The 15675-nt window shown below is 41.5% G+C and overlaps 2 protein-coding genes across 3 annotated transcripts in view; both read right to left on the reverse strand.

Moving 5' to 3' along the window:
• Nucleotides 1–2762, reverse strand: part of trappc14 (trafficking protein particle complex subunit 14) — an 11925-nt gene extending 9163 nt beyond the window's left edge. The window contains exons 1-2 of the mRNA XM_005754166.1: nt 2193–2762; nt 38–134 (exon numbers count right to left, since the gene is read on the reverse strand). Coding sequence (XP_005754223.1) covers nt 38–134; nt 2193–2627 — 532 coding nt within the window. The 5' untranslated portion in view covers nt 2628–2762. The remainder of the gene's footprint in view (nt 1–37; nt 135–2192) is intronic.
• Nucleotides 2763–5256: 2494 nt separating this feature from the next.
• The window catches only part of gal3st4 (galactose-3-O-sulfotransferase 4), a 38265-nt gene continuing 27846 nt past the window's right edge, over nt 5257–15675 (reverse strand). For both annotated transcript variants that reach the window (XM_005754158.1, XM_005754157.1), the window contains 3 exons: nt 15386–15502; nt 10249–10549; nt 5257–9494 (listed from right to left, as the gene is read on the reverse strand). In XM_005754158.1, the coding sequence (XP_005754215.1) occupies nt 8418–9494; nt 10249–10549; nt 15386–15502 (1495 nt within the window). In that variant the 3' untranslated portion in view covers nt 5257–8417. The remainder of the gene's footprint in view (nt 9495–10248; nt 10550–15385; nt 15503–15675) is intronic.

Consider the following 15675-nt stretch of genomic DNA (forward strand, 5'->3'; position numbering starts at 1 on the left):
ACACACACACACACACACACTACGTGTACATGCATACAGGTGTGTCCAACCTTGGCTTTACGTGTACTGACTGGCAGCTTGTCCAAAGAGACAGTGAGACAGAAGATAAGCTGGTCTTCCAACACCCAAGCAGACTGCAGGAGATCAACATAAGACAATTTTTGTTTAAATAAATAAAATAATATGGACTGAGTTAAACAATCAGTCACAACAGTACGATATCTAACAGCTGCCATCACAGGTAATTCTGGAAAAAACAAAACAAAACTCGCTTAATGCTAGTTTAGCTTTAATTGTGGTGGAAAATAATGTATGCGTTTCAGTTTTCTGTTTGCAGATATTTATGTATAGACATTTACAACAGCTGATAAATTAAAATTTAAAGAATAGTTTTACAATCATTTGTTGTATGTGTTTGTGTGTTTTCCTGAACAGTTTGTTGTAGCAACTCTTTTAACTCTGCATGTTATGGTAATTCAACTGTGCAGGTGCCCTGCTGCCACTGGTGCATGGATGTACGGCTCCTGAATGCCTGGTTGCAGCCTTATACATAAAGCCTGGAGCGCTTCACACGCTTCTCCTAACAGCTGAGGAAGTGGAGTGGGTGAGCTGCCGTTACTTTGAACACATCATTTTCTCCTGGTGTTGGACAGGAGGTCAGACTCTGTCTTTACTTTGGTTCCTTTCCTCTGTGAGGTCGTGTATGTTGGCATCCATCAGACCTTAGCTTTGTTTTATTTACTATTTTGGCCTCGGCTCACCCTGAAGTGTTGACACTCCTGTTCTGTTGTTTTTGCCTCATTACTGTAAATAAATGCCATGTAATGACCAGTGATTGTTTCCTGTGGCTGTGTGGGTGTTGGTGGGGAGCAAGTGCCTCATCCATGCCATCTCCTGGCCCGCAGACGGGTTGTAACAACAGGGACTAGACAGGAGAGTGCTGAGAGTGTTTTTGTACTTACCTAGTTTGTTTTTCTAAAAGTAACCTTTTATTTTCACTCCTCACATTTTCAAAAACAGACTCATTACTTTGCATTCAAGAGGAGTTATTATTTGTTACTGCGAGCCTCCAAACATCAAACTGATTTAAGTCTAAACACGTGCATGGCAGTCCTGTTGTGTAACCGTCAGCAGAGGATGATGCATAAAAGAGCTGAAGTGTGTCAAAGTCAGAAGAAGCGAGCTTACATTTAAAGGTAAGGATGCTCGTGGGATTTTTTAAAACGAGATACTTTGTTTGGACATGTGACTTTTTTTAAATTTTGAAACATGTTGCAAATCAAACTAAGGCATGAAAACCCTCTGCAGGTTAGTTTGCTGCACTGTGAGGACTTAAAGTAAAGCACAGTGTGTGCCTCGTGCACAGTGGCTGTGGGTTCATGGCCACAGTTAGCTTAAATCACACGTAGCAGAGAGTCACATGAATTTGATGAACTCCACCTTGATACTGGTTTTATAGCATCTAGTATAAAGACAGTATAAACTGTGGAGGATGAAACATCTGCTCACATCTGGTTGAATCCAGGTGTGTCCATCCACAGAGAGCAGCAGGTCAGCTGATCACAGCCTGCACAGTAAGAACACCTACTGGAGCTCTCAGGAGAGATGAGTGCGAGTTTGATTCAGTTCCCCACACTGAGCCGTGACAACCAGTTTTAGGTTCCCCACCTGCTGAACCCACTTTAACCTCCGACTGTGCACACTTCCTGTTTACAGGCAAAGTCCCCTCCACAATGGAGGCAACAGCAAATAGATTTGATTTTCCTTTTTCTTCAGACTCAAGCTGAGTATAATTAGAATCAAAAATAGACTAAAGTTTGTGTTCCCCTCTGTTATTCTATCATTATGTTCACATAGCACAGGGTTCAGCATCCTCCTTTACTTCCTTACTTCGAGCACATTTAGAGCCTTTACTTTTTTTTAATCAAGTAAATAAGTAGAATCAGTACTGTAACTTTTACTGGAGCGTTTTTACTAGTAGTATCTGCACTTCTACTCGAGTACAGACAATCTAAACCACCCTGTTTTGTTTTGTTTTTTAAATTAGGACATATGTGTAGGTTACTTAAAAACCTATTTTTTTCCTGTCTCGTTGTAGGTAACATGCGACAATGAGTGATGACAGTTCTGCAGAAACATCAGATGTGTGTAAGTCTATGGACTTCCTCTTCTTCAGTACTGGCTTATTTTACCTTGGCTTGTTCTGTCTCGCTGTGCATCGCTGCACTACTGGGTGAGCACTTATGACTGAGGAGTTGGTGACACTGTGTGAAGGTCTGCTTGTCCCCCCGTCTTCTTCCGCTCTGTTCTGCGGTCCTACACTCTACATCCTCGCTGTCTTCACTGCAGCTGCTCGTGCGGTCACACTGCTCAGCCGGTGTCTGCCTCCAGCTCTCCGCGGCGCACACGCTCGCCAGAGCGCACAAAGAACCCCCCAGGTCCTTCCGAGACAGAGCACCATCGTCCCTGTCCGTTAAGCCCCGAAACCGCAACACCAGCAGAAACTGGAGAGTCTCCCCGAGGTAGACGTTCTTTCGCTGAGGAAGCGTTGTGTAGTTTGCTGCGTCTGATAAACTCGATATTTGGGCGACAGGAAAATACAAACAAAACTTGTATTGCGACTCCATCGTGGCGTTGGCTAACTCTGCATTTCACCGCGCCTGAACAGGAGCTTACTGAAGGCGCCCACCGATGTGTGCATCCTGCTTCCTTTCACTAATAGCGACAAAACAACAGGACGATTAATCGATGTAGAGAAGACGAATCAGACCAATGCAATCAAAAGCCAGTGACGAAAACCAGAAAAACGAAGCCATGCTGTACCAGGATGCAGTTTACATAAATAACATTTATGATAAGATCATTTTACGTCACCTTGCAGTGACTTCCTACTAAAGCTTAACTCTAAGCCCATGCAGCCCTAACTGACAGCTGCCACACGATATTGCCAACAATATTTGCTCATCTGCAAACACACACATGAACCTGAGTGAGATCCCATTCTTAATCAGCTCACCTGGGAACCTTGCTTTCCACAAGGTGCAGGTATGTGTTTATGGGAAATCTGACCAGTCTGACCATTTGTGAGGACAGACACTGATGTTGAACCAGACGCCTGAATCACAATCTCTGCTCTAGTTAATTCCTCAGGTGTTCTGTCAGGTGTTCATTCACACCAAACTGTCTGATCCATGAACAGGGAGGGGTCGTACCCATCACTGGGAGCATGAAGCTGAAGTCCATGAAGCTCTCTGCACACTGTTCTTAAGGTAATATTACAGCCACAGTTTTGGAGGTTTGTTGGCAGCCTCTTTCATTCCCAATCACGTCCACTTCATTATAACTGTGTCAGTTGGTGATATCCTCCTAAGACCCAGCAATTAACTTTTGTCCTCCTTTGGGGACACGAGTCTGATACTTCTACATCATGCACCATATATATGACTCCTGCTGTACTGTCAGGGGGCATCCTGGCTTTTGTGTGGGCTGGGCAAACAGAACACATCAGCTTCCATATTTTATGGCCATGAGAGATTAAGTGATACTTCTGTTTTTTTGTAGATTCTATTGCTTAAACTCAAACTGTTTCTTCTTTAATTTGAGCGTCTTAACTTAGATCTAGATTTCAGAAATGTGTAGTAATTACAGGCTTTCCAAAACAAAACTTTTATTCTGTGTTCTTTTAAGTCGGCAGAACTTACTACCTCATAACCGATTGGAACAGTGTCTATACTTCAGGAAGTAGAGGGCAGAATGAGGCAGAAAGGAAGAGCTGTCGAAAAGGAATCAGTCAAACGATGAAGTGGAGGAAGGCCAGACATCAGAGAGGGAAGGTGAAAGCTAAAAGGAGGTGATGCACCTCATCCAAAATAAGAACTGTTAAATGTAGGGCTGTGAAGGTTTTAGGCACAACAGTATCAAACAACGTGGCCCACAACCACGTGATTCTCTGACAACATCAAACAGAAAATAGGCAACACTTTGAAATAAATATTAGCAAGTCCATTAAGGTAACAAATGAGAACAAATGTCCTCAACAAGGCTGCCAAGGAAAGATGGTTCCCTTCACAGGCGATCTCCTGTCTGAGAAACCAAACCTCATAACTTCAGAGCTTATACATCTTGTCCATAATAGACTGTGGGTGTCATCATTTGGCCCGTTCTCAGGCTCCTCAAACGCTGCCACGTCCTTTAATCTTTTTGTTTGCCCTGTCTGTCCTGCATCTCTGACAACTTCCACAGTTCTGAATAAAATATTTTTCAGCTTCATATTGCCTTATTTATTCTCAAATAAATAAGGCAAAAAAGGAAGGAAACAAAGACACAAATGGACTGCCAATGCTGAAAGAAAACAGAGATTCAAGTTACTCATTACCTTAACATTACATAAAATAAAACCCAAACAGAACCTCACCTCAGCTGCCGCCCCGTTTTTTTTTTTTTGGTGCCGAAACCCGGGATGGAACTAGGGTCCTTTAGGAACAGAATATTACAAAAAAATGTTTCTTTGAAATTAAATTAAATTATCTAAAAAAATCTAAATATCAAAACATGTCTCGGGAGGAGTGTTATGAACTCCTTGGCCTGCTGTATGATCTGATTCGAGACAGTTTATACCTCAGTATATTTCTGAGTGCTAACTATAATGTACAAAGCAGCCTGCTAACTAAACTCACTAGCTTTAGCTGATAACTGAGCAGTCCAACCTGTCGATCAAATATGGTTGTTTCAGAGAATAGTTATAAAATGACATGGTTTCATGTATCTACTAATTCTACATCATTTAAATCTGCAGTGTTTCTAATGCTGGCAGGGCATCCTCGGGTCGCATGAACACTGCAGTCTACGGGAAATGATTGTGTAGGTCTGTGAGCTCAGTAAAAAGATTTTTAAAGACATTTTTCATTGAATAAAATGTGGAGTCTATGAAGATGTTCAATATGTTCAACTTGAAGAATATGATCTAACGATGTAGACAAGCTTGTATAACAAGTTTTAATTCTTACATTTAAAGATGAAACAATTGTGAAAATAGTCACAAATATGGAGGCTGATATTTGCACAGATGCAGCTGTAAACTTACAGTTTGCTTTGCACTCACTGCATTTTCTGTTTCATGATTATAAATGTAACAATTTACACATAAAGTTCTTTGATCTTTTCACTCAGGACATTTTAATGCAGCACAGAACAACCACCGCATCACACAGCTGCTGTAAAATGTTACCAACAAGGAGGCAAAAAGACGTAGGAGAGTTAAAGATTTTTTTAATTATTTAGTACAAGAAAACAAACACAACAGATGCACACAAAGAGCGTGATCTACTACAAATTTCCGACAAAATACAGTTTCAAGTAAGATCATAGCCACATATACTGCAGCTGCTCGGCCTGCTCAGTAACATCTGGAGCAACATGAGGAGTTCTCTGTGAAATGTCCTGTCAGGGCTGTGGGAGTGGCTGAATAGAGATCGTTGGCGAAGTGGGCATGACAGAAGGTAAATCACACCACCTACCACTGCTTCTTACTCTGACCTGTACCGCTCTTGTCCACTATGTACAACATGGAACTTTAATACTGAAAACGAGCTACAAAATGAGTCACATTACAGTATTTGCAAAAATTCAAATAAAGCTTTATCCTAGATCGGGAAGCAAAGTTTGACTTTCTGGTACCTTCTAGTACCAGAAGCTGTTTTTAATGGAGTGTAATTAAAAGGAATAAAACACACACACGTGTTTAAACACCAATAAAAAGTATGAGCAGACAGAGGTGACAACACAGTCACTGTCCTGAATTTAAGAAACAGGTTTAACTTTATTTATTTATGTGAAAATGTTTCACCTCATTTTATTTTTACTTGTTTACATTTTTCAACTTGTTTGCCATCTTCCATATTTATATTGGAATGAAGTGTGTAATAAAGAAATTTCCTCAGCATTAATAAAGTCTTTTTATGTCTTTATTACACTGTGCTGATTACATGACACGACTGTGGTATCATATAGAAGGGCGCTCGAAAAGCACAAAAACATTATGATGGAGTTTTCAGTGTATTAACTGTTTGTAGTCCATGTTGGCAAGAAGTGATTGGCATTTGTCAGCGATTGAGTACCGACGTGTATGCTGTGTGTAAATATGACTTATCACCACTAACCTTCAGAGAGTGACAAATGTACCTGGATATAATAGTCACAGTTATCTAATAACCAAAATATAAGGGACACTTATGTTACAGCATGTAGTAGCACTCTATGATAAAAAAAATCCATATTGTGTAATTTTTTGAATGTTCAGCTGTTACTGGTGTAAAACATGAACGAGCAGAATAGGAAGCGATATTCTTCGAAAGCTGGCAGGTGCAAAAGACAGAAAGGTCTCTTTCAGTGAGGTCAACACGACGTGACTGGGAAACCAGGAAAACCACGGGAAAGGAAACCATTTACTTCAGTTACGCTGCTGTGACACAGAAGCAGCCGTGCACACGCTGCTGCTGTGACACAGAAGCAGCCGTGCACACGCTGCTGCTGTGACACAGAAGCAGCTTCTGTCATTCCAAACGTCTGCGTAGGCTTGACCTCCAGAGACCTTTCTGGATGTGACATCGAGCACATTTTAATTAGCGCGACTGAAACAATGTTGTTGAGACCCCAGACAGGACTATGACACTCCTGAAGCAAGAGTTTCACTGTTAATGATGGCTTATTTATGAATGAAGAGAAAGTCAGAGTTTTAGAGTAAAATAAATCACTGGTTTCCTGAGTGAAGGGAAATAAACACCTTATGTCCCTTTGATTTTAAGACGTTGTTCAGTATTGACTCTCTTTAAACACACTGACTGTAAAAGATGAATAATATCCTTTCATCAGAGGAGGTAGCCACTCAAACACAGTATGCCTGAATCTCCCTTACGGGCCACTGCTGAGGGGACCAGATGTGCGCTGTGTAGGGTGGCCGACTCTGGACGGAGAACAAGACGATCGAATGTTTGACACTGGGCAATAAATTCAATACTTTCAACAATGAACGAACATGTACGATCTAGGAAACAACCTGTTGTAAGGAGGTTCATTTAAAAACAAAGTGGCGCATGCATATTTCATGTATATGCATGCAGTCACGTCTGACGCTGTCTGTCACCTGTGCTACCTCGCATGCAGGGATGACCCTCACTAAGGCAGGGCCAACACTGTCAGTGAACCCACTCTGTGACACTTCTTATGCAATCAAAGAAACGTTGTTTTCAGCCTGTGTTAGATTGTACGGACAGCAGTTGGTGAAGAACACAACTGAAACAGCACTTTACCTGCTAAAACTCCTAATATGGTCTGTGACTCTACTTTCCTTCCACAGGTACGTCCTCAGAAAGGAGGGAAAGGTAAGCATGCTGGCCCTGCACTTGCCCAATGTAGCTTTGGACCTCAGTATGGAAGAGCAGCTCAATGACAAAATGAAACTGGGACTGCTGGGAGTCACTGGAAACAACAGCGAGCTATAAGCCTTCTGCCCGACAGGTGCAGACATGGTTAATGTTGCTGAAAGTGTGGATCTGAAACAATATAGCAATCTTAGTCTAAAGCTAAAAGATGTATTTTCCTAAATGTAAACAAACTGTGGCAGAAAACTGAAACTCATAATCCAGAAATAGCTTTTAGAGTCCAGACTCACCACTCGACAGCACAAACAAGCCTGTGGTGTTTCAGGAGACACGCCCACAGGCACTTATTTTGAAGCACTACCTTAATTTCACTGGGAAAAAAAATCATTACACAAACCTGATGTAAATCAAAACATTTAAAATCCTGCCTAAAAGTGAATTTTTTAAAATTCATCTGGAAGATGTACCTGCACCACCACAGCTGCTATCTGCGGACTTCTCCTATAGATGAGATTTACTGTCTCTGAGCCGCGTTTAAAGGCAAGCTTATGTAAAAAACAGTCTGTATGTTAAAATACAAAAAAAGAGTTGAGCAAGGAAGCGATCATTTGTCTGATGAAATCAATAACAGCTGTTAATGCAACAACAAACCTAAAATGTCTTGGTTTTCTGCAGTGCTCTGTCCAGCGAGACTGTCTTCATGTTTTTATTTTCACAAACTCCCGCCTGTGTCGCATCAGCCACAAGACCCGAGCGGTGTACCCCTCCTCTGTAACCTTGGGACAGCTTGTAACTTTCATTTAATTTAAGCATCAACACAATAAGAAAATGCAGTTCCAATAATAAAATAGACTGTCACTGGGAGTAATTGCCAAAGATGAAAACATACCAAACCAGAGAGTGTGTTCAGGAAAAGAGAGAAAACTGGAAGTGCTGCAGAGAAGCTTGTTTCCTTCTCACATGTAAACTAAATTTGGCTCAGGCGTCTCTGGTCCGTTTCCCCTCACAAATCAAAGGTAACATGTAACTCACCTTAAACTATCTCAATCTTTCTTTTTCTCGCACTCCTTTTAAAGTCTGGTTACTCTTCATTATACGGCTTCCACCCCAGTCTCTTTCTCTTTCCATCTCAGCTTCTCCCATCATCATTTTCTCTCCTGTCCTAGATGAATCATGTCTTACAAAAGCACCACCAGCTGCTAGCTGTCCCTGCTGTCCCAGCTGGGGTTGGACAGCCCGTGGGAACTGTTTACTATCCAGCAAATCTTTGTATTGGATCTCGGGCCTAATCATCCTCAGACAGGCCGTCCTGGTAGCATTGTCGAGACCCGGCTGGAGCTCGTATCCAAGAATCTTTACTACTCCGCTCTGAAAGGGTCGGATATTTTTGTCTCGTATCCGGTACGCTTCTACGGGCTTTCCACCATCCTTCAGACAAACCCGGCCCAGGATTTCCCGCCGCATCCTGAGAAGAGCTACTTCCCGCTCCATCTGGGCACGACCAAACTTGTCGATATCCTCCCAGAACGTGCGGTTGAAGGCTTTGTATAGGTACCAATCTAAGGCGTTCCACTGGCGTAGCTTCTCCCGCTGATGATCCGTTAGCGACAGATTGGGCAACATCTTGCCTTGTGAGCGTCCAGCTCTAGCACCGACGCCAGCCGCTACGGCAGCTTTGCCGACCCAGCTTCCGCTCATTACGCTGTTGCTGCTGGGCTTTTGCTGCCGAGCGTTAAGGCTAAATGAGACTACAGCATCCAGTGGCCAGCAGAGGGCATGTCTCAGCAGGATCATAGACTGGTCAAAGTACTCGGACACAAGAATCAGTCTGAATGTCTGGCGGATCGTGGCCTCACCATGCTGAGCTAATTCCACTGAGAAATTAGCATTATTGTCCATGCCAAAATCAAACCACAGCAGGTTGCGGGCATAGTGGTTGTTGCGAAGACGAGGGTCATAGTATTTATTTGGGTCGTCGACAAAGTCGCCCAGCCCTTTTGCCTTCCGAAAGGCAGGAGCTACTTCTTTGTAATAAGCAAAAGAGGACTCCGCCAGCGCGACAGGATCCCTGATGATAGAAAAGTAGAATGTGTCTGCAGGCATCACTTTCTCCACCTGGAAGACAAAAATTGAAACAGTTACAAATAACGATACTACTGCAGTAGCATCACGTATTGTCTCTGACATCAGCAACGGTTCAACTATCCATTGTTTTAATTATGAAACCAACAGAAGCTCCTCTGATGTCATTCTACCGCTGAGCATGCTCAATCTGGACAGAGGGTTTGGCTTGCTGACACGGGTATTTACAGGTATTTACACTAGCAGTCTGGTGATTAGCCAGAATGACAAACAGTGCTAATGCACGGCCCGGCAGAGTTAGGCTAACCAATCCCACTGGGACCTTCTAGTGCTGGTTGAAGGGTTCAGTTTCCTAAGAGTCTGAAGGTTTGGATGGGCTGGCAGTCCTCCTACAGTCATACAGGCGGGTAGGTTAAGTCAGACTAAGCATGGAGTTTAGTGTCTGTAGTGTTTTTAGTCCAATTTGAGCAAATTCTAAATGAACATCACTTTAGCCCACAAAACGACCTCTGTGTATTATTTGTGTGTATTTTGTTCATTAGTTGTTGTTGATTATCTTCTGCCGATTTTTATTATATGGCTGAGGCTACTGATGTCACGTCTGTATATGAGTTTGTACACTTTCATTTTCTATATATAAACTATAAAATGAGTCTCTTTAAAATGTCCAGCCATGTTGGAAATTTGAACAGTGGAGGATTATACAGATGGCTGTATGATTACCATTTTCAGTCATTGCTGTCAGCCTTCTATTTTACCCACCATTCTCTTCGTGTGAACGACTTACCTCTGGCTTATTAAACCTCATGTGATTGCCCATGATGTGAAACTCCGTGGCTCGGGGACCTCGATAACCTTTGACTCTGTGAGCATTGAAGGGTAGTGGGTACCCCAGCTGGTAGCCCAGTGGAAGGGCAAAGCGAAGGTTGCGTTCCTCTCCAAAGCGGTACAGCATGTTGAGCACTGTGCTGCTTGCTGTCTTGTGTGTCTTGAGGAACATGATGTGAGTGTGGGGCTGACAGGAGCCCAGAGACGGCCCCTGGGCATCAGGGGATGAAAAGATGGAGTGAGCAGCTGGTTGGGCACTGCTGTTGGACGAGTGGGAAGAGAGGAGCAAACTGTAAATAATTATTGTTCAGAACATCTCTGGGATTTTACCACAACTCAAATCTACTCACCATATGATAGTGTTGACATTTCTACAATCAATGCAAATCAATTCTTGGTCTTACTTGTACTACAAAATCAGTAGGTTTTCACCCCACACCAGAAATCATGTTTAAAGCAAACAGCTTAGCAGCATCACACTGTCTCAACCGATAGAACTGATGTGGCTGTTCACAGGAAATGTAAAAGAAAGGACAACAAACAGAAACAGTTCAGTTGCTGAGTACACTTTGAACCTAACTCCTTACTTCATGCAAAGATAAAATGTCTTAAAGAAGTATAAACGTATGAGCTTTGAATTTATTAGTTGCTGTGAACTGATTTTATAACTGAGTTTTATTCCTGTCTGGATGGTTTCCTTCTAAGCAGATGTTACATAAACACAGACACATCACAGCCAAAATGTTCAAAGCTATACTGTGGTAGCACGGGGATTTCATCTCATACAGGCACAAATACTCCAAAAAGCAGCAGCAATCATTTCTTCATCATTAATAGCAAACTGAATGAGAAGCATGTGACTGGGTAGCATTTGTCCTGCAGCTGTGGCTTAATAGTTGGGTAATAGTGGGACAGCAAGGACAACAGGATTTCACAACAGTCAGCGCCCTGTTCTGTGGAACCAGGGTTCAGGAGACAGACAGTATCTCTACTTTGAAGACTAGGCTTACAGATACAGCCACTTTAAAAACGGCTGTCTCATCCCTGACAGGACCGTGGGTGGGCGCGTGACGGATTTCTGACCAATTGCCAGCTGATGGGTGGCTGTAATGATACCCTCACCTGGACGATGCAACCATGGGTGGTAACGTCCCAAAAGCAGCATTTAGGAAAACCGGTGGTAATATCTTGTGTATCCACCAGGGGGCGCAGTGTGGAGGCTTGTTATCCTCCTGAGACCCAGTAATTCATTTTTGCACACTGTAGTACACATTTAGTTTTTGCTTGTAGCTCTCATACTCTACTTGCCACTCTTCTAAGTCCTGATGTTTCTTAGAGAGGACAACAGTACCTTTAAAATGATATCACATGTGTGGGGGTGTGGCCTTGCCAATTGTCTTTTCCCCACCTTTTCAAAATGGCTGGCATGCCCACAAGCATATTTTATGGAAGAAAGAAAGGTAAACTTGATATTTACATCTAAAATGTTTTTTAAAATCAGATTATGATTAATTTTCAAAAATAAACATCTAGTAAATAATTTGAGGGTTTTTTAAGAATTAAGCTTATTTAGTTTCACAGAGAACATGACTAATTTATTAATGTGTACTCTAGTGCACGTCGGGACTTTGTACTTATATTTATTTCACTTTTTCCTAGTAGACAACTCTTTGACAAAAGGCAGAGAGAATTCTTAGAGAGATTCAAACATAGATTTTTCAGAAGATGAGTCATGTGAGCCAGATAGGAGAGGGTGAGAACCCAGGAGGAGCCACACAAAGATTATCGAGATGCAGTGGCAGATGTAATAGAGAAAAACACAGGGCCACCTGAAATCTGCCGTCCTATCTGGTCCAAAACCAACATGTAGGAGAATCTGGAATTTTTGATTTTGAGTTAAAAATAAAATATGGGTAAAATGCAGAAATGTTTTCCACTAAAGTAAAAAATAAGAGTCGCAATTATAGCTGAATCCGTGACACCTGATTGTTTCTACACGATCACGTCTTTGCTGAAAGTTGTCAATGATCTCAATGTGCGAAAAGAACTCCCAGTATCTGGAGTTCAAGCTCCTCTTGGCTGAGAAACATGGGACAAACATGTGAACAAGACCTGAATAATACCAGTAATGAAGAGTTCTCTCCAAAAATCAAGAAAAGGAAGCCCCAACCAGATGAGAGTGCAGCAAAATATGGTTCACTCCACTTGCCTGAGATGGTTAACAGTCCAAGGCATTTCAGTTATAGAGTAGTTGGGTGCCACAGTAAAACATATGTGAGATGTGGGAAGTGCCAAATGTTGCTTTGTGTCTCCAAATAAAAAAATCACAGTACTTCCTCAGATATCATAAATGAATTGACTTTTGTGAAATAGAAAGCCCAGTGCAATCACTTGTTCCTGAACCAATGGCTTACAGCTAATGAAGTGTCAGTGACTTCTAAGTTGATCCCTGATCTACATTTTTATGATATTGTTATATAAATAAGTTTTAATATCCTGCTTACAAAAAATTAAGTGGAGCATTAAATTTTCTTAAATAGCTCTTGAATGTTGTTAGTTTCACATTCGTGATCAATGAACTCCCCTTGTGCACTGTAGTGCACATGTTGTAAAATTTAAATAAAATTAGTTAAAAATAATTTTGTTTTTGTAATATGTTTTTTTTACCATCCCAACACTTGATTTATCTGAAAAAAATCAAAATCAAAATACTTTTTTTTCCCTGGGTCTCACCATGTACATGTGAAACTCGAAATATTAGAATATAGTGCAAAAAACTTATTTCAGTAATTCTACTTAAAAGGTGAAACTAATGTAGACTCATTACATGCAGAGCGAGATATTTCAAGACTTTACTTGTTATAATTATGATGATCATGGCTTACACTTATGAAAACCCTGGATAGTATAACCATACATATGTACTCAGTACTTGTCTTGGGCCCCTTTTGCATGAATTACTGCCTCAGTGCAGCGTGGCACGTCAGCAGTGACGTGTTATAGAAGACCAGGATGCTTCAATAGCAGCCTTCGGCTCTTCTGCATTGTTGGGTCTCATGTGTCTCATCTTTCTCTTGGCAAAGCCCGTTCAGGTCACGTGAGTTTGCTGGCCAATCAAGCACAATTATCCCATGGTCATTGAACAAGGTTTTACTAAACCGTCATGATTTTGTTTCTGAGAGTGTCTCATGACAATGACGTAAGCCCGTGCGACGTCCGTGGCAGCAACAGATGTTTGCAGATCAACAATGGAGAGAGTACAACCATGCAGCGTTTAAAGCGTGAAAGTAATCACATTACTTTGAGTTTGATTCTGTAAAAAGTGACAAAAACATCAGCGTTTGCTGCACACTCTGCGCGGAAAGAAAACTTCTTTCTACACCGAAACATTAAACTTCAACTCTGAGCGAGCAGCGAGCACGCTGCCACGGGAATGTGACATTCACAGAGAAACCCCCGGATCCTCCCACTGACAGGACCACTGTGGACAAACCTCCACCCGCCCCACTCCTGCTAAACAGGTGACAATAGATTTAAGAGCTGCTGAGTCTTTGATTTTATTTATTTTCTGCTGTGTTTTACTCGCATCTATTTGAAAGAGTGAAAACACAAAACATTATTTTATTTTATGTGCTGGAACATGCAGAAAACAGATTTAAATGTTAAACATTCTTCCAGTCAGAGAATGTCGCATATTATTTAATTTGTGCTTGATGCATAAAGTTAAAAGATTAAAACTAACAAAACAAGTTTTTCATTTGATTACATTTTATATGATGGATTATGCAGAAAAAGTAGAACTGGGCTGAAAGGTCTGTTGCTCTATTACATATTCAGGTTGTTTATCATGGTTTTAAAATGTAACTAAGTAACTAATTACTTTTGAAAATAAGTAATCAGTAAAGTAACAGGATTGCTTTCTTGGAAAAGTAATCAGTAATTAGTAACTAATTACTTTTTCAACTAACTTGACCGACACTGCTCTCCATTCTTCCTCCAGACTCTAGGACCTCGGTTTCCAAATGAGATGCAAAATTTGCTCCCACCAGAAACTGGACTTTGTGCCACAGATTAACAGAGCAGTTCTTTTATTCTTTAGCCAGGTTGTGCACCGTTTTCTTCCACAGAACTTTCTATTAATGTGCTTTGATGCAGCACTTTGAGAACATCCAACCTCTTTTGCAATTACCTTTTGAGGTGTTCCCTCCTTATGGAGGCTGTAGTGATGGTTTTCTGCACAACTGTCAGGTCAGTAGTCTTCCCCATGAACCAGACTGAGAGACCATTTAAAGGCTCTTTGCAGGTGTTTTGGATTAATTAGCTGATGAGAGCGTGACACTTTGAACCTACGATATTGAACTTTTTCAAAATATTCAAATTTGCTGAGCTTTTGAATTTGAAGTTTTCATAAGCTGTAAGCCATAATCATCAAAATTATAACAAATAAAGGCTTGAAATATCTCGCTTTGCATGTAATGAACCCAGAGCAGCATCTAGCGGTGTGGCTGTTATTTTACTATTACTGTATTATAGTATATATATTGCTATATGCAATACTGTTGAGCATGTATTTGCCTATGTAGAGCTTACAGCGAGGGGGTTTTCAACCACTGCAAATGTACTCCCATGCTGTAGTCCTCCACAATACCAACTGCATGTTGCTCGACATGGATAATGCTGTATGTCAGTTAATGCCAACTGGTTGACAAGTCAACAAGTACTAGCGCGATAATAGTTGACCAGGAATGAGACAAGTACAAAGACATTACACACTCGTTTATGCTGAGTTAGTATGAAACGTAGAGAGAGCTGTTTATGACCACAAACCAGCGATCTCTGTTTCACTTTCGGTCTGTACAACTTCACTTTTCTTCACAGATGGACGAAAAAAGGACATCCAATGGTTGTACCAGCTCTACCACATATTTGTGACACTGTTACCATGTGACAAAAACCCACTCTATAGGAACACGGGCAGCCCACAGTTGTCCATGAACTGCCAACATAATTTCCTCATTATAGAGAGAAAGAAAACTAAACCTGACACAAAAATGTAAAAATCCAATGCAGTTCAAATTGAAAAAGCAAAACCATACCTCTTGTTGAAGATGATTCCCAGCAGCTGGGTGGCAAAAGCAATGGCCACAAAGAATAGCAGCGCTTTCCACATCCAAACTGGACCCAGCCGACCACAAACCAGCGATCGCAACATCCTGTGAGGAGGAGAGAAGGATGGATGAATGGAATGATGCACATAGTTGTGAGCCCAAAGCAGTCAGTGGAAGAGGAAGATACAGAAAAAGAAGGGGAAAAGTGTGTGGAAAGAGAGTAATACGGATGGATGGATGGATGGATGGATGGATGGATGGATGGATGGATGGATGGA

This window comes from Pundamilia nyererei, unplaced genomic scaffold, assembly GCF_000239375.1.
Source record: "Pundamilia nyererei isolate P.nyererei 1_Seehausen unplaced genomic scaffold, PunNye1.0 scaffold00514, whole genome shotgun sequence".
In the NCBI taxonomy this organism is placed as follows: Eukaryota; Metazoa; Chordata; class Actinopteri; order Cichliformes; family Cichlidae; genus Pundamilia; species Pundamilia nyererei.